Source organism: Monodon monoceros, unplaced genomic scaffold (genome assembly GCF_005190385.1).
Source record: "Monodon monoceros isolate NGI ecotype Baffin Bay Population unplaced genomic scaffold, NGI_Narwhal_1 Super_Scaffold_6, whole genome shotgun sequence".
NCBI classification, from domain to species: Eukaryota; Metazoa; Chordata; class Mammalia; order Artiodactyla; family Monodontidae; genus Monodon; species Monodon monoceros.
Window position 1 is genome coordinate 37461341 of NW_021703783.1, and position 22208 is coordinate 37483548.

The following is a 22208-nucleotide window of genomic DNA, read 5'->3' on the forward strand; positions in this document are numbered from 1 at the left end:
CCTTTGGGAGGTAATCAGGTTTAGATGAGGTCAAGAGGTACAGCCCTCATGATGAGATTATCTTTTTTTTGGGGGTGGGGCAGCCACTGCTGCAAGATCTCCCACCAGGGCTTGAACCCATGCCCCCTGCATTGGGAGTGTGGAGTCTTAACCACTGGATCATGAGGGAAGTCCTGGGATTATCATCTTTATAAGAAGAGGAAGGGAGTAAAGTTTTTTTTTCTTCTCCACATGAGGACGCAGCAAGAAGACCGCCAGCCATCTGCAAGCCAGGAAGAGGGCTCTCACTTGACACTGAATCTGCTAGCACCTTGATCTTGGATTTACCAGTCTCCAAATCTTTGAGAAATAAATGTTTGTTGTTTACACTATCTGATCTATGGTATTTTGTTATAGCAGTCCAAACTAAGACAGGCTATAAACCTTCTTCCTTATCTCTGATGGAAATTGGACTAATTCCTAGAAACAGACCAGCAACTTTGGAATTGCCCTCTTGTCTAGGTTGCCAGGGAAGCCAGAAAACCAGAGGTTCCCATTAGGCAAGGCCTCTCTGGGTCTGAGAACTTTTGTTGTTTTTGTTGTTGGCAGGGGTGAGGGAAAGGGTTTAAGAAACATGTTTTGAGAGATTCTGTTCCTTTGTTCCTACCTATCTCTGACTTCTCCAAAAATACTTGAGAGAATAGTCATAATTAAAGATTGGCTTGAGACACCAGGAAAATCTGTGAAATCTTAGACTCTGGGAATCTTAGAAGGATACTAGAAGTCTTCAGTTCTGCCTGTTTGTCCTTCATGACGTGGATGGCGCTGTGGTCCATTGTTGGGCCTAGCTAACTGTTACAAAGTGAGCTGCAATGTTCTTCCTCATCCTTTACTGTGCTCTCTGGGTTTTAAGGAATGAGTCTGCTGCCATTTCTGGACAACAACTCTTCATGGGTTTCTCTTGTAATCTAAACATCCTCATTTCTCTGAGTTGCTTTACCCAGTACCCCTTGCCATTCTACTTACCCCTTGGAGGAAACTCGCTTGTCTGTCTGTATCCTTCTTGAGGTGCCCAGAACCAGGTAACAATTTGCATAGTAGGGTGACCAGTGAAGAGGACAGTGGGAACGCTCACTTGCCTAGCTTTACACAGTGTTGTATAGAAGGAATGTCTAAGGTGACATCAGCCTGTTCTGGCAGCTGGGTCACACCTTCACTCATGGCACACATGCATTTGATCAATGTGAGCCAGTAGAAGTTCCTGCATGCTAGTACCATGAGACATTAGAGCTGAGACCTTAAAGCTGGGCCAGAGACAGGCTGAAGAACTTTTTTAAAAAAATATTTATTTGGCTGCCCTGGGTCTAGGTTGCGTCTTGTGGGATCTTTGTTGAAGCATGTGGGGTCTTTTAGTTGCGGCACACAAACTCTTATTTGTGGCATGTGGGATCTACTTCTCTGACCAGGGATCAAACCCAGGCCCCCTGCATTGGGAGCATGCTGTCTTAGCCACTGGACCACCAGGGAAGTCCCTGAAGGATATTATTTATGAAGAATCTTTAGAACAGAACAGCAGCTTTCCCTTCTACCTCCATTTGATATCACTGTCCACCCTATAGTGTCTTCCTGAGGCATCTTAAATCTTTGGGTCTGGGGAAAAAAGGAAGGTAGCATAGGGACAGTCACCTCTAGCTTTCAGAGTTAAAAGTATGAGTCTGCTTTTGCTCAAAATTAATTCTTTGACTATGAAAATATATAATCGAGAATCTGACCTAGTCTTACCTAGCCTTCAAGGCCTTGAATAGGAGACACTTGGGTTTTCATCATCAAAGGAAGAGAGTATGAGTTAACTGGGCAAAAGTGGTGGGATCAGTTACGGTTGTAAAAGGTATTATAGGCAGAGAGAAGAGAAGAGTGTTCGAAGGCCCCAGGAATGAGGTGATAGGCTTAATTCCATCACTGCTGGACACAGTAACATACAGCAGGCTGTCAGTTGGGAGATGGGTTGGTCAGTTGAGGGATGGATGGGTGGGGTAGGGTATTTATTTTGGCACAGAGGAAGAAGCTGGCCCCTGAAACACAGTGATATCTGTATCTACATGATGATGTCCATATCATCAGGTGGTTATTAATTTTGTATCCGTATTGAGTTCAGTTTGATCTGGCAACGTGCTCCTCCATTATTACATGTTGACCCCAAGGCCATATTTTTAAACTCATTCCACCCTGGGAAGCACCCTAGAGGCAGGAGCTGAAGTCAAGAGCTCCAGCAGTGTGGGGATTCCTGTGGCTGACTGATTCACAGTGACCTAGCAGGAGGCTCAGCTGCCTCCAGGAATGGACAGAACAAAAAGTGACAAGCCCTTGAAGGGCAGGAATGCCAGGTCAGTCACTTCCTGTTTGTGGTGTATCTTTTAGGCTCAGCTCCAAAGTGACAGGGAGAGCAGAGTTCACAAATCCGAGCTTGACTTTTCTGGGCAGAGAACTCCTTGTCAGTGGTGCCATCTGCAGGGCATTACGGAATTTGCCGGGAATTTGATGGCACTGGGAGGGGAAAATGGCATCTCTCTCCTCCCTCCCTCAAACTCTTAATCTGAGCATGTCCCTAAATCATAGCCCTGGTCCTCCATAGGGCTAAAAGACCCCTATTTCTTGTGGCTTTTTGGCAGGCAATATTTAAGGAACCTGGTCCTACAAGGTAGGACCAGGGCTGTGGTATCACTTCCCTTCTTCCCTGCCAACTGAATCTGTCCTCTGTAAAACACGAAGTGGGCTCCTCCCATTTTAAGGTCACCTCAGTGAGGTTGAGAATGCTGGGTTGTGAAGGCACTTAAGCATTATATTATGGTGTTAAAATTTTATAAAATGTGGACTTCCCTGGTGGCGCAGTGGTTAAGAATCTGCCTGCCAGCGTAGGCGACATGGGCTCGAGCCCTGGCCTGGGAAGATCCCACATGCCGTAGAGCAACTAAGCCTGTGCACCACACCTACTGAGCCTGTGCTCTAGAGCCTGCGAGCCACAACCACTGAGCCTGCATGCCACAACTACTGAAGCCCACGCGCGTAGAGTCTGTGCTCCGCAACGAGAAGCCACCGCAATGAGAAGCCCGCGTACCACAACGAAGAGCAGCCCCTGCTTGACACAACTAGAGAAAGCCCACACGTAGCTATGAAGACCCAATGCAACCAAAAATAAATAATTATAAATTAATTAAAAAAATTTTTTTAACTGTGGGTGGGTATAAATTGAAGGTGTTGATGTTGTTAATAATCATTCTTTCGGTATCATCACCCTCACCATCTCTAAGTAAACCCTTCTTGGGCTTTATTTCTATCTCTTTTCTAAATAAATGGTTCATTCTTCCTTGGCAGTAGCTCTGGTGTCCTGCTGAGCAGAGCTGTCAGGTCCTGAGGTATCCTGCCCCTCACTTCCCAAGCTTGGACACACAACTCTAAGCTTACAAGTCCTTCCAGACTTGATTGCCCTATTTGCCACCCCTCAACTCCCCACACACCTGGAGAAAGACAGGATGGAACTCTATAGTGCAAAAGGGGAAATAGGCCCAGAAGGTTCAGAGAGCCCGACTAGTGACAGAACAAGGAATCAAAGTGTCTCAGTCAATCTGTTTCCAAGGCCTCTCTACCCTGAGGCTCAATTTCTCAGAGGGTGCTAAGAGACTTGGGCCTGGAAAGAAAGTGAATGTGTTTTACAAAACCCTAGAGTTTGCTGTTTATATTAAAGAGAGCAATAAAGAATCTGGCTTGAGTGAAATAAATAATCATTATTTATTTTGACTTCCATTAAAGTACTCTGTGAGCCCTAAACCTTACCAGGCACTGCGATTGCTGCTGGGGCAAAGATGTAGATAAGACTCCCAATCCCCCCAGCAAAGGAATGCTTGATGGCATTTCCTGGTTGCCTCAGCATTTCAACATAACCATTTCCCATCCCCATGTCCCACACTTAGTATCTCATATTACCAAAGGCTTTGACTACTAGTACCTGCTAGTTATCATCTTGACCTATAAGACTGGGAACAGAGGGGACAGAGGGAAATAATGAGTATGAGCAGCAAGCCAAATCAACAACCAAATAACTAGGGTATAAAGGGGACTGGATAGTTTAGGAGTGTAGGTAGGAGGTGTCTGTTCTAAAAAACAAGCAAAGACACTGAAATTGGAGTTTGAATTGTAGAAAATGGAAAATCCCTTCCCTCTATAGGTTTCCTCTTTTAAAAAAATGAAATATTTCAAGCATACAGGAAAAAAGGATATAATTGGTATTCTATTTGATAGAAACATTAACCCTTAGGGTTTTGTATATAACTCCCACTGATCCTTGCCTCCTATCATTGTGTAGTTTCCTCCCACATTGAACAGGACTGACATGTGTTACAAATAGGATATTGTAGAAATGAGTGTGACTTTCGAGGTCAGGTCATAAGACTTTGTGGTATTCAACTTACCTTCTCTTAGCTCACTCTGGGGGAAGACTGCTCCCATGTCATGAGGACACTCAAGCAGTCCTATGGAGAGGTCCATGTGGTGAACTAAGGCGACCTGCCAACAACCAGCACCAACTTGGCCGGCATGTGAACCAAACCTCCAGCTCCAATCAAGCATTCAGATAACTGTACCCTCAGTCAACATCTTTACTGAAACCTTATGAGAAATCCTGAGTCACGACCATCCAGCTAAGGTGCTCCTGAATTCCTGACCCTCAGCAACTGCATGAGGTTTTATATATAGTTTTTTCTTTTTTAAACACATACATTAAGCCACAAAGTTTTGGGGCAATAGATAACGGCATTGAAAACACCTATGTACCTACCACCCAAGCAGTCATAACGCTTTATTTACCACAGATCTTTTCTTAAAAATACAAACACCCCTCCCCCCAAACAAAAACAAAAAAATAAAAATAAAACATTAGATATAGTCGAAACCCTGGCTTCTTCTCTATCCTGCCCCTGCCTTGCGCCTCAGAACTCCTAAAAAAAAAAAAAAGGCACCATGGCACACTGGATGCCTAGTGTGTGCTTTTCCTGAAAAGCTCTTCTCTGTAATTTCGTTTCCCAGGCTCCAGCCTAGTTATCTTTCCCTCATGTATTGCAGAAAAGAACGACTTCCCAAAGGTTCTTTAGTCATCTCTCAAGATGGTCTGAGAGTTCAACAATAACTCAAAATCCTAACTGCATTCGGTCACTAATTCCGTTAGGATTCCCCAGTGCTTTAAAGCTCTGGGATCTGCCTTCCCCTGGGACCTGTGGTATCTGGCTATATGGGTGTTGCTGTGCCACCCAACTGAGCTTTCTCTCTGAAATGTCTATAGACTGACTTTTTCAGTTGAGGACAGCTATTTTTAAGTCTATAGGATTTATGGACTAGGGAAAAAACTGATAAAATTTTGGTCTTCTCTACTCTTAAACCAAAACATCAATGTCTTCAGACCTTAATAATCCCTGTGCTTCCTGAATTTGAAATGTACATCTTCTTGGAGGCAAATGAAATGCAGAGGATTTAACCTATCTCTATAGTCAACTTTATATGTAGCCAAACTATATACTGGAAAGAATGTAAACTATGCAAGTGCTATAATTTGTAGTTTTATCCTAACCTTTGCAAATGTTGCCATTTCATCCCTTGTAAAGCCCCCACTCAGCCGCTTTCCCACACGTGCACATAGCTTACTCCCTTTTTTCTATACTAGGATTTTTGATTACCAGCATTCTGATCCTGCAACTTTTCTTCTCCCATCCTCCCTACAGGCGGGAAACAGCTTTTACATCTTCCTGCTCAAATATTCTCCAGCCTGATGTTTACCTGTTCAAGGGTCACTAAGATTTTTTTGTTCCCGATAGGTTAGCAGGCCTCTTTAAACAGCAGTATTTGTAGCATATTAAAAATTACTTCCCATACCTAACTTGTAATTACCCAGTAACTTCAAGATCTAGATTAGCAAAACCACTCTCATCTGAATTTACATCTTCCCAAGTCCCCTGACTTGGATTTCAACACTGGTTGATCCAAGAGTGGATGTATGTGTAAGTGATTCACTGTGCTATACACCTGAAACACAACATTGTAAATAAACTATACTCCAATAAAAATTTTTTTAAAAATTAGATGTACATCTGAAAACAAAGAATCTTGGTTAAGGTGGTTAAGGTGAAGTTAACAGACCAGTTTCAGAATCCGGCTCTTCTGTTTTTCCAGACCAATGTGCTCCTTCCCCCCCCCCATAGAGATTTCTAGAGTGAAATCCTTGATATTACCACCCTGTTGCAGACTTTCAGGTGTAGCAGTGGTAGCACATCTTGAATTGGAGAAACCAATTTAGAAGAACAGAATTTTCTTTCTTAAAGCCTTTACTTTTCAGACATGACAGAAAAATCTTACAGGTACACATGGAAAAGCAATACATGATCACAGCTGAAAGTGAAGACAATCTAGTCAGAAAGCTATTACTCCTGTCAGCTAATGTTGAAGCTGGTTCTGCATATAACATGCTGCAGGGCTGAAAGGAACGGTAATTAGTATTCCTCTCCTTCTTCCTCTCCCTCTCCTTCAACAGAATCCACACCAACCTCCTCATAATCCTTCTCAAGGGCAGCCATGTCCTCACGGGCCTCAGAAAACTCTCCTTCCTCCATGCCCTCACCCACGTACCAGTGAACAAAGGCACGCTTGGCATACATCAGGTCAAACTTGTGGTCCAGGCGAGCCCAGGCCTCAGCGATGGCTGTGGTGTTGCTCAGCATGCACACAGCTCGCTGTACTTTGGCCAGGTCTCCACCAGGTACCACAGTGGGAGGCTGGTAATTAATGCCAACTTTGAAGCCAGTGGGGCACCAGTCCACAAACTGGATGCTGCGCTTGGTCTTGATGGTGGCAATGGCAGCATTGACATCTTTGGGAACCACATCGCCACGGTACAATAGGCAGCAAGCCATGTATTTACCATGGCGAGGGTCGCATTTCACCATCTGGTTGGCTGGCTCAAAGCAAGCATTGGTGATCTCTGCTACAGAAAGCTGTTCATGGTAGGCTTTCTCAGCAGAGATGACAGGGGCATATGTGGCCAGAGGGAAGTGGATGCGGGGATAGGGCACCAGGTTGGTCTGGAATTCTGTCAGATCAACATTCAGGGCTCCATCAAATCGCAGGGAAGCGGTGATGGAGGAAACAATCTGGCTAATAAGGCGGTTAAGATTTGTGTAGGTTGGGCGCTCAATGTCAAGGTTTCTACGACAGATGTCATAGATGGCCTCGTTGTCTACCATGAAGGCACAATCAGAGTGCTCCAGGGTGGTGTGAGTGGTGAGGATGGAGTTGTAGGGCTCAACTACAGCTGTGGAAACCTGAGGGGCTGGGTAAATGGAGAACTCCAGCTTGGACTTCTTGCCATAATCGACAGAGAGACGTTCCATCAGCAGGGAGGTGAACCCAGAACCAGTTCCCCCGCCAAAGCTGTGGAAAACCAGGAAGCCCTGAAGACCTGTGCACTGGTCAGCCTGTTACAAAAGAATAGAAAAAACATAGTTATTGCTCTTTGTGATACCATCATAATAATCATAATTAAGTATTTTCACTTTTCATATTAACTCCAAAGACTTAGGTTGTATTCTGACAAGAAACACTTTTTTAAAAATGTAGACCTTCCTTAAATTACTCAGTATTTATTAAAAATATCTCCATTAATGTTTATAAAATGACATCAATAGTTCATATTTTAATTGAACATTAAAAAAAACTTTAAAGGATTAACCTCACTCTTTATTACATTTCAATTCTGTATTTGAAAAAAAGAGCATATTTCAAATATCTCCCTTAGATTCATTAATTTACTTTATTCTTGAGAATAAACATACCAGTTTCCGAATTCGGTCCAAGACGAGGTCAATGATCTCCTTGCCAATGGTGTAGTGACCTCGGGCATAGTTATTGGCAGCATCTTCCTTGCCTGTGATGAGCTGCTCAGGGTGGAAGAGCTGGCGGTAGGTACCAGTGCGAACTTCATCTGGAAAAGGAAAACGAAGCAGCCACCCATCACTAACAACCTGCACAAGTCTGCTCGATCCCAGGGCATCAGTGGAGCCCCCAGGACACACCTTCTGTCCCAGACCTCCAGGATCTCATTGGGGTTACTGAGGTCAACTCACCAATGACCGTGGGTTCCAGGTCTACAAACACTGCCCTGGGCACATGTTTGCCAGCGCCTGTCTCACTGAAGAAGGTGTTGAAGGAGTCATCTCCTCCCCCAATAGTCTTGTCACTTGGCATCTGGCCATCAGGCTGGATGCCGTGTTCCAGGCAGTAGAGCTCCCAGCAGGCATTGCCGATCTGGACACCAGCCTGGCCAACGTGGATGGAGATGCACTCACGCTGTGAGAGGGAGAAAAAAGAAACATTAAAAACCAATTAGTGGGGCTTCCCTGGTGGCGCAGCGGTTGAGAGTCCGCCTGCGATGCAGGGTACACGGGTTCGTATCCTGGTCCGGGAAGATCCCACATGCCGCGGAGCGACTGGGCCTGTGAGCCATGGCCGCTGACCCTGCGCGTCCGGAGCCTGTGCTCCGCAACGGGAGAGGCCACAACAGTGAGAGGCCCGTGTACCGCACAAAACAAAACAAAAACCCAATTAGTGGTGACTGTGAAGCAGAACAAAATGTTTATGGAAACAATCTTACAAATTTCCTTTCAAAACGAATTACAGTGTAATGCTTTTTTTCTTAATCTAGGGAGAAGGGCTATACTTTTTATCTCCATTAGTTTTAATTAATTTCCTCTTCCCCTCTAAATTGGGAAGGCCTCTTTCCAGACCAAGAACAGACCTTAGTCATTGCTTCCTCCTTTGGAGGATCAAGATACGGAGGAGGTCATCCATCTAGCGCTCAGGCCCCAGAATCCCATTTTAGAGTAGGCGGCCAGATTTCTGGGCAGCTCCCAACACGGGAAGCACGTGGCCAGAAGAGTGCAGAGGAAATGTCTGGCTGCAGAGACGAGGGGTGGGGCTCTGCGGCAAAGGATGAATGAGCAATTCCGGGTGCGCGCGCCCGCGCCCTCCCCCCCCCTCCCCGCCGCGGTTCGTGGAGCCGCGCAGCTGCAGAGCCTCTCAACAGCCACGTCTGCAGAGGCGCAGCCATGCCCAACCATCCTCTGCTTCCCGTAGGCATTGAGTTCCGTCCAGCACCTCCACATGTGTCACGACGCAGCAGGGGATTATCGGCGGCCCAGATCTGGACCAAGATCCGATTTCCGTTCCCTCAAAACCCCTCACCGCTACCACCTGCTCCCACACGCATTTCTAACACAGCAGAGGGCAGGGAGGGACAGATGGCCTCTACAGGCTGTTGGGAGCTAGCTGCTCTAATACACTGGCGTAGCGCAGTACACCGATAAGGAGTCCTTCTCCACATTCATCTTACTGATTTTATTTTTTAAAAGAAAGAACTCTGGGTAACAGGAGACACGCCCTCCAACCATAGACCTTCAGCGCGCGTGCGCACTGCAGTGGCGGGCTCCCGTCCACTCCCTGGCGGGAAGGTAACGGTCGCGCGTGCGCTTTTGTGTCCAGCTCCTTCCCGCCTCCGCTTTTCGAGCTGAGGAGGAAGTGAGGGCGGGGAGAGCCGCGCGCGCGCTCGCCAAAGGCTGGGGGGAAGAGGGGGATGGGAACGCGCGGGAAAAGAATGCAGTCTTCAGGGCACCACGCCCAGGAGTTAAGGGCTAAATGAGAGCCCCAACCACGGTGAAGGAGAGCTAGTGTCCCGCCATCCCCTTCCAGAGTCCCAGAAAAAAAGGCGGTGGGCTCCCTCCGTTCCCTCTTCCCGGGCCCCACCCGTTCTCCACAAACGGGATCTATCTACTCTCATCCTCGGCCCTCGCCTCGCTCTTCGCCCTCCAAATGAACAGCGGTGGCGCCAGCCCTCTCTAGCTAGAGGCCCTCCGCCCTCCCCCGGGCTCGCTTTTCCCCGTTTTCCCGAGCGAGGCCGGCGGTCCACTCACCATGGTGGCTACGGGTCAGCAGGCGCAGGCAACAGGAGTAGACACCGGGTCCCGGTTACCGTCCTCGACAAGCTAAGAGTCGAGGTAAGTAACGCACTGAGGTGGGGGCGGTGCGGGAGCCGCTTAAGTAACGGTCCGGGGAGGGGCTGGCGGGCACAGGCGGTGCCATGGCCGCAGGCCCCTCCCCCGGTCCGGCGTACCCACTCGGCTCCCGGCTCGGCCGCCGCAGAGGCGGGCTCCTGGCCCCGAGCCCTTCCCCGCGCCGGGCGTGCGGGGCGGGGTCCGCCGCGCCTGCGGGCCGTGAGCTCCGTTGCTGCAGTCTTTGGCGCGTGACCGCCAGGGCCGGGGCGGGGGCGGGGGTGGGGGTGGGGATGGGGGATGGGGCGCAAGTTCGGAAGAAACCAACATGGGAGTGGGGGCTCGATTGCTTTAATTTGGACGAATCCTAAGATTGAAGAAGTCCACACAGTTTTAAAGATGAAGCACCATGAAATGGAGAAACTTCTGGTCCAGATAGCTCAGCTGATTATTTTCACGTTGTCACCATTTGTCAATGAGTTTTGTTTTTCTCTTCCCAGTTCCTTTAAAGGCAGTACAGAAAGCATTTACCTGATAATATGGAGGAGCAAGGTTTAGAAACAATAGTTCTATTTGGTTTACTTGTTATTTAAACTAAAGCTACCAAACAGTATTTCAGTCATTCAAAGAGTAAGCACCTAAGCACTGAACATCTAAGCTGTTAAAAGGGTAGGGTAGGCCCCATTTTTAGACCTAAACCAACCAACTTTATGAAACAGCTCTAGGGTCTTTTAGAAAGAGATTTAAAGACACATTTCAAATTTGGTAGCTGAATTGAAGGAGTAAGGACAGAAACTTGGGGAGGGAGGCAACTGTTTGATCCTGAAGGATATTTAGGAAGTAGGGATTCCTTGTGCTATTTAGAGTTTTGTAAAACGTTTTTAAATTGAAGCATAATTGACAAACAATGTTACATTACTTTCAACTGTACAACATAGTGATTTTATATTTATATACATTGTTACCCTCAAAAATAAAGCAACCAGTTATTTTACCAGCAATGTGGGTTTATTCAGGAATAGCAGAGAATCACAATTCGGGACAAGCAAGCAATGGGGAATCATAGGCAAATCCAGAGAACAAAGGAGAGTGACTTGCTTTTATTAGATTTTAGGAGGAAATTGCGGGGGGACCGTTTGAAGAAAAGTTCTCTGGAGAAGAATGAGAGTTCAAGATTGTGGCAGTTTCTCTCTGGCTGCAAGTGGTGGTTAGAGTGTTGTTGCTGGAGTTGGGAGGGATCTTCCTTCTTTTAAAAGCAGGAGGTGAAATTCCTATGTGAAAATGTCCTCCCTTGTAGCAGAAGAAAAGTAACATTCTTATCTTCCTGCTGATTATGCAGACTGCAACTGGTGCTACCTGTACTGAGAGCCCCCCTTTAGGGCTTCCTGACTCCATTTAAAATGAAGTTTCCTTTATTTATGTTCACATTTACCCCTTTTGATCAAGACCTTTCCTTAAAAGGGGCTTCCCTGGTGGCACAGTGGTTAAGAATCCACCTGCCAATGCAGGGGACATGGGTTCAAGCCCTGGTCCAGGAAGATCCCATATGCCGCGGAGCGACTAAGCCCGTGTACCACAACTACTGAGCCCGCGCTCTGGAGACTGCGAGCCACAACTAGTGAAGCCTGTGCGCCTAGAGCCCGTGCTCAGCAACAAGAAAAGCCACCGCAAAGAAAAACCCGTGCACCACAATGAAGAGTAGCCTCCACTCGCCGCAACTAGAGAAAGACCGCGCGCAGCAAGGAAGACCCAACGCAGCCAAAAATAAATAAAATTAAAAATAAAAATAAATAAATTAAAAAAAACCAACTCTAGGGCTTCCCTGGTGGCGCAGTGGTTGAGAGTCCACCTGCCGATGTAGGGGACACGGGTTCGTGCCCCGGTCCGGGAAGATCCCACATGCCGCGGAGCGGCTGGGCCCGTGAGCCATGGCCGCTGAGCCTGCACGTCCGGAGCCTGTGCTCCGCAACGGGAGAGGCCACAACAGTGAGAGGCCCGCGTACCGCAAAAAAACAAAAGAAAACAAACAAACAAAAACACCTCTATATCTTACCAAGGTCTTAAGCACTGGAGATCATCTTGAAGTGTTGAGCTAAGTTGGGCAAGTTATTTCTACAAAGATTTAACAGGCAACAGGCACAAAGCTTAAAAATGATTATGTGAAGTATAATTTAATATAAGTTCAGTTTGTATGATGGTGCTAAGCCAGGAGCCCACACCTGAAGGTAATCAGCTAAATAGGTCAAAAGACCAGGCAAGGGCCGTCAGGTGGAAGTTGTAACCAATGGGCTTGTTCCCTGATTTTGTGTAACTGAGTTTCTGTTTTTCCAGAGGCACTTATCTATGCGCAACAGGTACAATTTGCTGTAGTACAAATGCCTCCTTGCTCAGCAAGTTGATAATCAAAGGCCATGCAGTTATCCAAAATTACTTTAGTCAAGTGGTCATTGTTGGGTTGCTATTTCTTTGGCTGTGGAATCAGCTAGCACTCCTGATGTTCAGGAGAGATCTCTGATCATGCATTTCATTGGCACTTATTCTGACCCAAAGGAGAAAAGTTCTCCCTATGGAGGCATACTTGAAGTCATGTATGCCTCCTTGAAGTTCTTGTTTAAGGTGACCATGGAGGCTTAATGGGAAGCTTCAAAAATCTTACTTTATAGCTGTCATCAAGGAACACCAGGTGAAATTAGCAGTAGCACTTGGGAAAAGTGAAAAAAAATTCATTACAGTGTGGACTAAAGGTTCACTATTGTGAACAGATCAAGGTTTCTGGTGGCAAACCCAACAATTAGATAAGTTTTCCCCTTTTGTAATAGACTGAGAAATACAGATAAGAGCATTTCTTCCCAAGAAAAAGAGGGAAAGGATAAGGTAGGAAGTAACAGTGGGAAATGGTATACAGGCCTGGTCTGGTCATCTTGGGAAAGCTGTCCCCTTCAGCTGTCATTTGCTTCAGTTCCTGGTCGGTTTGATTCAGAGGTCTCCAGTGCTTGTACAGGACTGGATGTCAGTTGGAGCCTTCTTTAGCTGTGAAATGTGTACCCAAAGCTTGGGCCTCAAGTTTGGCCATTCATCTGTGTAGTGAGGAGGACCTATTAGAGTCCCTTCCAAGGAGATTTAAGGGCAATTGTTGTTTTTATTGATTTGAAATCAGAAGGGTGAGAGAAATTGGAAACGTTCGTTTGGAGATTTGTAGTCAGATATGTGATGAAACTAGAAGAGTTTAGGATCCAGTCCAGCTCAGGTGTATAACCTTAAAGATAATTAACAGGACTAGAATCTAGTATCTACAAAGGTGCAAACAATTTCTCTCTTCATAATCATCCTCCTTTTTGTCAAAGATAATCATAGTAAAACTAATTTGGTTGTATTAAATTTGGCCTGATTATTTACATAAACACAGCGAGAATAGTGATTGATCATATAAGCTCTTTTTAAGCTTACCTTGTTGGAAGCTTGAAAGCAAGGTACTAGGCCAATTTTTACAAGTAGTTCCTTAAAACTGTCTGATTATTTCTGAGTCTATGTATATCTCTCTTGAGTATGATAAGCTAGTCAAAGCCTTCGTAAAATAGCCAATATTTCCAATTGTTTTCTGTTACAAGGAGAGTAGATTCTTATTGAACTTATGCAAATACATATATTGTGATTAACAATAAGAATAATATGAGTCTCTGAATTCTGGAGGGATTGGGAAGGGAAAAAAAGATATATATTTGATCTTTGCTTACAAAGATATCTTTTACCAAATTGCTGTAAGTCATAGATGCTTAAGAGAAAAAGTTTCCTTAAATCTGGAAAAATAAAACAGAAAAACAGCATAAGAAGTCAAAATTTATAATCATCCTCATAGGTTCATTTAGTCTACTGTAATTAATTCTTGTTGCTCTTGATCTTGGGTTAGCAACATTATGAATCAATCAGTTTGCCATTAAAGTCTTAGAAATTTTTATCCAGTTCAGTGTTATGATCTTAAAGTTATCAGAAACCTGCATTCCAGGGACTTCCCTGGCGGTCCAGTGGTTAAGACTTGGCACTTCCACTTCAGGGGGCACGGGTTTGATCCCTGGATGGGGGAACTATGCACAGCCAAAAACAAAACAAAACAAGAAACCCTGCATTCTAGAGTACTTGTCAAGGTCTTTCCCATGAATCTCCTTGAAAATGAGATTCCTTCAGGTTGTGGGAACATTTTTGCAAAGCATCAGAGTAAAACAATTACTATCTATAAATGACAAAAGACTTAAAAATAGCAAAAGTTAAAGATCTAAGAGTTCATTATAATGCAGTTGACAAGAGAATTTGGTTATTTCTGTGACATACAACATTTAAAGATAATAGCTGAAATTACAAATGATAATGTTATACCAGGACATATCAGATTCTCAGGAATGTCATATGAAACGTATACCTATACAGATATAATGTAAAGAAGGCTTAGTATTATTTCTTTTTTAAAAAAATTTATTTATTTAATTTATTTATTTTTGGCTGAGTTGGATCTTCGCTGCTGCACGCAGGCTTTCTCTAGTTGCGGTGAGCAGGGGCTACTCTTCGTTGTGGCGCACGGGCTTTGTTGTTCCGCGGCATGTGGGATCTTCCTGGACCAGGGATCGAACCCGTGTCCCCTGCATCGGCAGGCGGACTCTCAACCACTGTGCCACCAGGGAAGCCTGCACTGGCTTATTTAAATCGAAACTTTTTGGTGAGATAGCCAGGAGGCGAAATATGAGGAGTATAAAAGAACTAAGTTCTCAACTAATATGGTGAAAAGTAAATAGGTAATGTCTAAAATTAATAAATCAAGACATAGCTGCATAGACACATTATTTAGAAATAAGTTAGTTAATTCCAAGGGAAATGGTTAGATGAATTGCAGGTAATTGCCTCTGGTGAACAGGTCTAGAGTAGAGGAGGAATGATACAGGAAGACCATTGTTTTAAAATAACAGTACTAGATTTATGGTTTTCATAAATTTTTTATTGAAATATATATGTAACAACCTACATACAGAAAAGGGTACAACTCATAAAAGTACAGCTTGATAAATTAACCTAAAGTGAACAAACCTGTGTAAATTAGCGACCAGATCGAGAATGTTTCATTTTTAAACCATGTACATATATTCTTTGACAGATATTTAAAATTAATAATACTAAAGAGTTAAGATATCAGGAGAGATAAAAATGCTTTTGCTAATACTGCTTTTGAAAATACTACTAAAATCTGGAGCAGTGCTGTTCAACGTGGTAACCTCTAACTACATGTGGCTATTGAACACCTGAAATGTGACTAGTCTGACTGAGGAACTGAATATTTTATTTTTGTAAATTTTAATTTATTTAATTTTTTTCAATTTTTATTTTATATTGGAATGTAGTTGATCTACAGTGTTGTGTTAGTTTCAGGTGTACAGCAAAATGATTCAGTTATACATATACATATGTATTCTTTTTCAGATTCTCTTCCCATATAGGTTATTACAGAGTATTGAGTAGAGTTCCCTGTGCTATACAGTGGGTCCTTGTTGATTATCTATTTTATATATAGTAGTGTGTATACGTTAATCCCAGCCTCTTAATTTATCCCTCCCTCCTACCTTTCCCCTTTGGTAACCATAAGTTTGTTTTCTACGTCTGTGAGTCTGTTTCTGTTTTGTAAGTAAGTTCATTTGTGTCATTTTTTTTAGATTCCACGTGTAAGTGATATCATATGATATTTGTCTTTCTCTATCTGACTTACTTCACTTAGTATGATAATCTCTAGGTCCATCCATGTTGCTGCAAATGGCATTATTTCATTCTTTTTTTATGGCTGAGTAATATTCCATTGTATATATGTACCATATCTTCTTTATCCATCCATCTGTTGATGGACGTTTAAGTTGCTTCCACGTCTTGGCTATTGTAAATAGTACTGCAATGAACATTGGCGTGCATGTATCTTTCCGAATTATGGTTTTCCCTGGATATATGCCCAGGGGTGGGATTGCTAGATCATATGACAGCTCTATTTTTAGTTTTTTAAGGAACCTCCGTACTGTTCTCCATAGTGGCTGTACCAATTTACATTCCCACCAACAGTGTAGGAAGTTTCCCTTTTCTCCACACCCTTTCCAGTGTTTATTATTGTTTGTAGACTTTTTGATGATGGCCGTTCTGACAGGCGTGAGGTGATACCTCATTGTAGTTTTGTTTTTTGTGTGTTTTTTTTGCGGTACGCGGGCCTCTCACTGTTGTGGCCTCTCCCGTTGCGGAGCACAGGCTCCAGACGCGCAGGCTCAGTGGCCATGGCTCATGGGCCTAGCCGCTCTGCGGCATGTGGGATCTTCCTGGACCGGGGCACGAGCCCCTGTCCCCTGCATTGGCAGGCGGACTCTCAACCACTGCGCCACCAGGGAAGCCCCTCATTGTAGTTTTGATTTGAATTTTTCTAATAATTAGCAATGTTGAGCATCTTTTCATGTGCTTTTTTTGGCTATCTGTATGTCTTCTTCGGAGAAATGTCTACTTAGATCTTCTGCCCATTTTTTGTTGTTTTTTAAAAATATTTATTTATTTATTTAGGCTATGCTGGGTCTTAGTTGCGGCATGCGGGATCTTTGTTGCAGCGTGTTTAGTTGCGGCATATGGGCTTTTTCTTAGTTGCGGCATGCGGACTTCTTAGTCACAGCATGCAGACTTCTTAGCTGCAGCATGCAGACTCATAGTTGCTGCATGCATATGGGATCTAGTTCCCTGACCAGGGATTGAACCCAGGCCCCCTGCATTGGGAGCATGGATTCTTACCCACCCACCCACCAGGGAAGTCCCCCCCTTTTTTTTTTTTTTTTTTTGATATTGAGCTGCACGAGCTGTTGTATATTTTGGAGATTAATCCCTTGTTGGTCACATTGTTTGCAAATATTTTCTCCCATTCTGTGGGTTGTCTTTTTGTTTTGTTTATGGTTTTCTTTGCTGTGCAAAAGCTTTTAAGTTTAATTAGGTCCTACTTGTTTATTATTTTTTTTTAATTTTCATTGCTCTAGGAGGTAGACCCAAAAAGATATTGCTGCGATTAATGTCAAAGAGTGTTCTGCCTATGTTTTCCTCTAAGAGTTTTATAGTATCCACTCTTACATTTAGGTCTTTAATCCATTTTGAGTTTACTTTTGTGTGTGGTGTTAGAGAATGTTCTAATTTCATTCTTTTACATGTAGCTGTCCAGTTTTCCCAGAACCACTTATTGAAGAGACTGTCTTTCTCCATTGTATATTCTAATTAATTTAAATTTAAATAGTCACGTGTAGTGGCTACCATATTACACAGTGAACATCTAGAGACTTGAGTATTTAAAGTTTCTATACAGAGAAGAAAGGAAAGCTCAACTTCCTTAGATTAAATGAGAACTGGTGACAAGGCATTTTGAAAGTAATGAAAATAAAATACCAATAACAATTAAAGAGGATTAAGGAGAATAAGTAGAGATTAACCATGATCTGAATTTATGTATATGAACTATAGTCTATAAGAAAGGAGTACAGATTCAGAAAATAATTTAAAAATTGAGAAAGCAAATTACTACAGTATTTACAAAGGAAATACTTTTTTTTTTTTTTTTGGCGTGCAGTATGGCATGCGGGATCTTAGTTCCTAACCAGGGATCGAACCCATGCTCCCTGCAGTGGAAGCACGGAGCCCTAACCACTGGACTGCCAGGGAATTACCACAAAGGAAATACCTAATAGGCTGATGTTTACCCTGTGAAAAGAAAACGAAATCTCAATATTGACTGGTAAGATTTGTGGTGATTGAAAAAAACTTCCTTCTGCTTGTCTATATTTAGCAAAATTTCCTTAATCCAAATGCATTACTTTAAAAAATTTTTTTAATAAATTAATTTATTTTATTTATTTTTGGCTGCTTTGGGTTTTTGTTGCTGCGCACGGGCTTTCTCTAGTTGCGGCAAGCGGGGGCTACTCTTCGTTGCGGTGTGCAGGCTTCTCATTGTGGTGGCTTCTCTTGTTGCGGAGCACGGGCCTAGGTGTGTGGGCTTCAGTAGTTGTAGCACGTGGGCTCAGTAGTTGTGGCTCACGGGCTTAGTTGCTCTGTGGCATGTGGGATCTTCCCAGACCAGGGCTCGAACCCACGTCCCCTGCATTAGCACATGGATTCTTAACCACTGAGCCACCAGGGAAGCCCAGTACAATTGATTTTTATTTATTGATTTTGTACCTAGCAACAACCTTGCTAAATTCTTAAATTCTAATAGCTTACGTGTGTAAGGTCGGATCTTAACAAAGGGCACCACGAAACAGAGGAAAGCTTCAAGTGAGCTTTATTAGGGAGCGCTCCCGGGCGAGGTTCACTGGTCCGAGAGAAAGGGGGCCAGAGAAGTCATACTCGGCCGAGGGTTGGGCAAGATTTTATAGGGGAAGAAGGGAAAGGGGTGTGGTGAATCTGGGAGGGCGCAGGGTATTCCTTATTTGGTGGTCTTTTCGGGTATCCTGGGGGACCGTTAGTCCCGCCCCTCGAAAGGCGGGAAGGCTGGGCTGGGTTCAAAGTCCCCAGGTCAGTTCCTGGAACTGGGTGGTCCGGAATGTCTCCAGGGCAGTTTCTGGAACTGGATGGTCCGGAGAATTTCGGTCTGATGCAACCTGTGAATCTGATTGTGTTCCCCTGCCTCAGGCCAGTTGGCCTTACAACGTGAACATTTTGGGGGGAATTTTTACATTACATAAGCATCCTGTAAGGTTTTTTCTGACACTAAATACATGGTGTTTTCCACATCAATTCTCTCTTTTTTTCTTTCTTTCACTCTTTTTAAGATTCTTTTCCCATACAGTCTATTACAGAGTATTGAGCAGAGTTCCCTGTAGGTCCTTATTAGATATCTATTTTATATATAGTAGTGTATATATCCACATCAGTTCTCTAATTCTTTGACACCAACTGGAAGTTCAACAAGTCATTTCAATTCTGACACCAGCTATATGGAGTTCTTGCAGACTCTACTGGTTAAGGACTCAATCACACAGACTGTCATTACTTCAGGTGTCGGTCACAAGTCCCAGTTTGCCATCTGTACTTCTGACCCACAGGCTATGAATTCAGGGGTTTCCATGACCCTTTCTCTCAGGTTCAATAATTTGATAGAAGGATTCATGGAATTCAGGAAAACACTTTACTTATATTTGCCAGTTTATTATAAAGGATAATTTGGGAAGAGCCAGAGGAAGAGACACCTAGGGCAGGGTGTGGGGGGAGGCATGCCCTTTCCTGGTACACCACTCTCCCAGTACTTTGATGTATTCACCAGCCCAGAAGTTCTCCAAACCCTATCATTTAGTTTTTATGGAGATTTTATTACATAGGCATGATTGATTAAATCATTGGCCATTGGTGACTGACCTCAATAGCCAGTCCTTCTCCTCACCCTGGAGGTGAGGTGTGACTGAAAGTTTCTGCCCTCTAATCTTGGTTTGGTCTTTCAATGGACCAACCCCCATCCTAAAGCTATCTATTACCACCCCCCTCCCCATTATCTTATTAGCATACAAAAGACATTCTTCTTACTCAGGATATTCCAAGGACTTTAGGAGCTCTGTGCCAGGAAATGAGAGACAAAAACCAAATATTATTTTTTATTATACCACAACCATTTAATTTGCATTTACATTTATTCTTTTGCATTCCTTATTCCTCTTATTTGCTTTTCTTGATTTACTCACTGGGACCTTCATTAGAATGATCAAAGAAGTGGTGATAATGAGCATTCTTCCCATGTTCCTGCACTCAGAGGGAATGGTTTTAATGTTTCATCTTTAAGGATGATGTTTGCTGTAGTTTTTCTTATAGATGTCTTTTATCAGATTAAGGTTTCCTTAATTTGGTGAAAGTTTTATCATGAATGAATGTTGAAGTTTAGCAAATGCTTTTTCTGCATCTATTGAGATCCTCTGATTTTTCTCTTTTACTCTGTTACTGTGGCAAGTTATACCAATTTGTTTCCTAAAGTTAAAATGACCTAGAATTGCTGTGATAAGTCAGACTAGGTCACAATGTATCATATTTCAGAACATATTACTAGATTCAGTTTGCTAATATTTGCATGGATATTTACATCAATGTTTATGTGTGAAATTGGGTGTAATTTTCCTTATATATTTTTATCTTTCAAATTTTGGTGTAAGAGTTTGATAGATTCATAAAGGAATGTGCCATCTCTATTCTTTGGAAGAGTTGGTATAATATTGGAATATTTTTCCCTTAAAATTTGGTGCAGCTTTCTAGTAGAGCAGTCTGAACCTGGATGGTGCTGGTGGTATTGTTATGGGAAGATTTTTTTTAAACTTCTAATCAGTTTCTTTAGTGGTTATGTGATTATTCAGATTTTTAATTTCTTCTTGAAGTTTTTTTCTCAGTTCATCTTTAAATACAAATCTATTGGATTAAATCTTCATAATATCTTAGTTTATCTTTTTAATGTGTATGACTTCTGTGGTGACAGCTCCTTTTCTTTTTTTTCTTTTTAATTTTTTTTTTGGCTGCACTGGGTCTTCGTTGCTGTGTGCAGGCTTTCTCTAGTTGCAGCGAGTGGGTGCTACTCTTCCTTGTGGTGCGCGGGCTTCTCATTGTGGTGGCTTCTCATGTTGCGGAGCATGGGCTCTAGGCACGTGGTCTTCAGTAGCTGCAGCACGTGGTCTCAGTAGTTGCCGCACACAGGCCCTAGAGGGCACGGGCTTCAGCAGTGCCGCTCGCGGGCTCTAGAGCACAGGCTCAGTGGTTGTGGCACACAGGCTTAGTTGCCCCGCAGCAGGTGGGGTCTTCCCGGACCAGGGCTCAAATCTGTGTCCCCTGCGTTGGCAGGCGGATTCTTAACCACTGCGCCACCAGGGAAGTCCCTACAGAAGGTGTCTTAATGCTGTTCTCTACTGTAGCTGTAGAATAAAATATTCTACTTAATAAACCCAAGTAGGGAAAAATCCCTGCATCTTATCACAGATGTAAAAAGCCATCCCAGTGGAATGATCATATTGGATCCCTGATGAGTACAGAGAATATGTTGTGCAGCACAATAGTGTTCCTTCAGGGAACATTAATTATAACTAATACTTCTGTCTAACATTGGATAATATTGCATTTAACATCATCAAATAACTATAAAACATTGTTGAAAGAAATTAAAGATGATCTAAATAAATGGAAAAATGTTTAAGTATCGGAAGACTTACTATTGTTAAGATGGCAACATTCCCCAAAGTGATATACAGATACAATACAATCCCTATTAAAACTCCCAGCTGGCTTCTTTGCAGAAATTAACAAACTGATCCTAAAATTTATATGAAAATTCAAGGGACCAAGAATAGCCAAAAAAACTTGAAGAAAAACAAAGTTAGTGGACTCATATTCCCTGATTTCAAAACTTTCTACAAAGCTACAATAATCAAGATTGTGTGGGACTTCTCTGGTAGCACAGTGGTTAAGAATCTGCCTGCCAATGCAGGGGACACAGGTTCAAGCCCTGATTCGGGAAGATCCCACATGTCTCGCAGCAACTAAGCCCGTGTGCCACAGCTACTGAGCCTGTGCTTTAGAGCCCACGAGCCACAACTACTGAAGCCCGAGTACCACAACTACTGAAGCTCGAGTGCCTAGAGCCCATGCTCTGCAACAAAAGAAGCCACCTCAATGAGAAGCCCGCGCACCACAATGAAGAGTAGTCCCACTTGCCGCAACTAGAGAAAGCCCGCATGCAGCAACGAAGACCCAATGCAGCCAAAAATAAGTAAATTAATAATAAAAGACTGTGTGGTGCTGGCATAAGTATAGATATATGGAATAGAATTAAGAGTCCAGAAATAAACTTGCACACTTATAGTCAATTAATTTTTGAAAAGGTTTCAAGATAATTCAATGAGGAAAAAATAGTCTTTTCAACATATATTGCTGGGCCAACTAGATATCTATATGTAAGGGAATAAAGTTAGATCCCTTCCTCACACATACACAAACATGTATACACGCATTAACTCAAATGGATCATAGACCTAGTGTATGTAATAGATCAAACAATAAAGCTCTTAGAAGAAAATATAGAAGTAAATCTTAATGACCCTGGGTCAAAGCCTTCTTTGATATGACACCCCAAACATAGGCAAT

General features: G+C 43.3%; 1 protein-coding gene across 3 annotated transcripts in view; it reads right to left on the bottom strand.

Moving 5' to 3' along the window:
* Positions 1 to 6329: 6329 nt before the first annotated feature.
* The window catches only part of LOC114885104 (tubulin alpha-1B chain), a 44271-nt gene continuing 28392 nt past the window's right edge, over positions 6330 to 22208 (bottom strand). For 2 of the 3 annotated variants that reach the window (XM_029204479.1, XM_029204477.1), the window contains exon 5: positions 6330 to 6626. In XM_029204479.1, the coding sequence (XP_029060312.1) occupies positions 6513 to 6626 (114 nt within the window). In that variant the 3' untranslated portion in view covers positions 6330 to 6512. Of the gene's footprint in view, positions 7494 to 7850; positions 8000 to 8141; positions 8365 to 9983; positions 10128 to 22208 lie in introns of those variants that run through there. The other variant, XM_029204480.1, reaches the window with a different exon arrangement.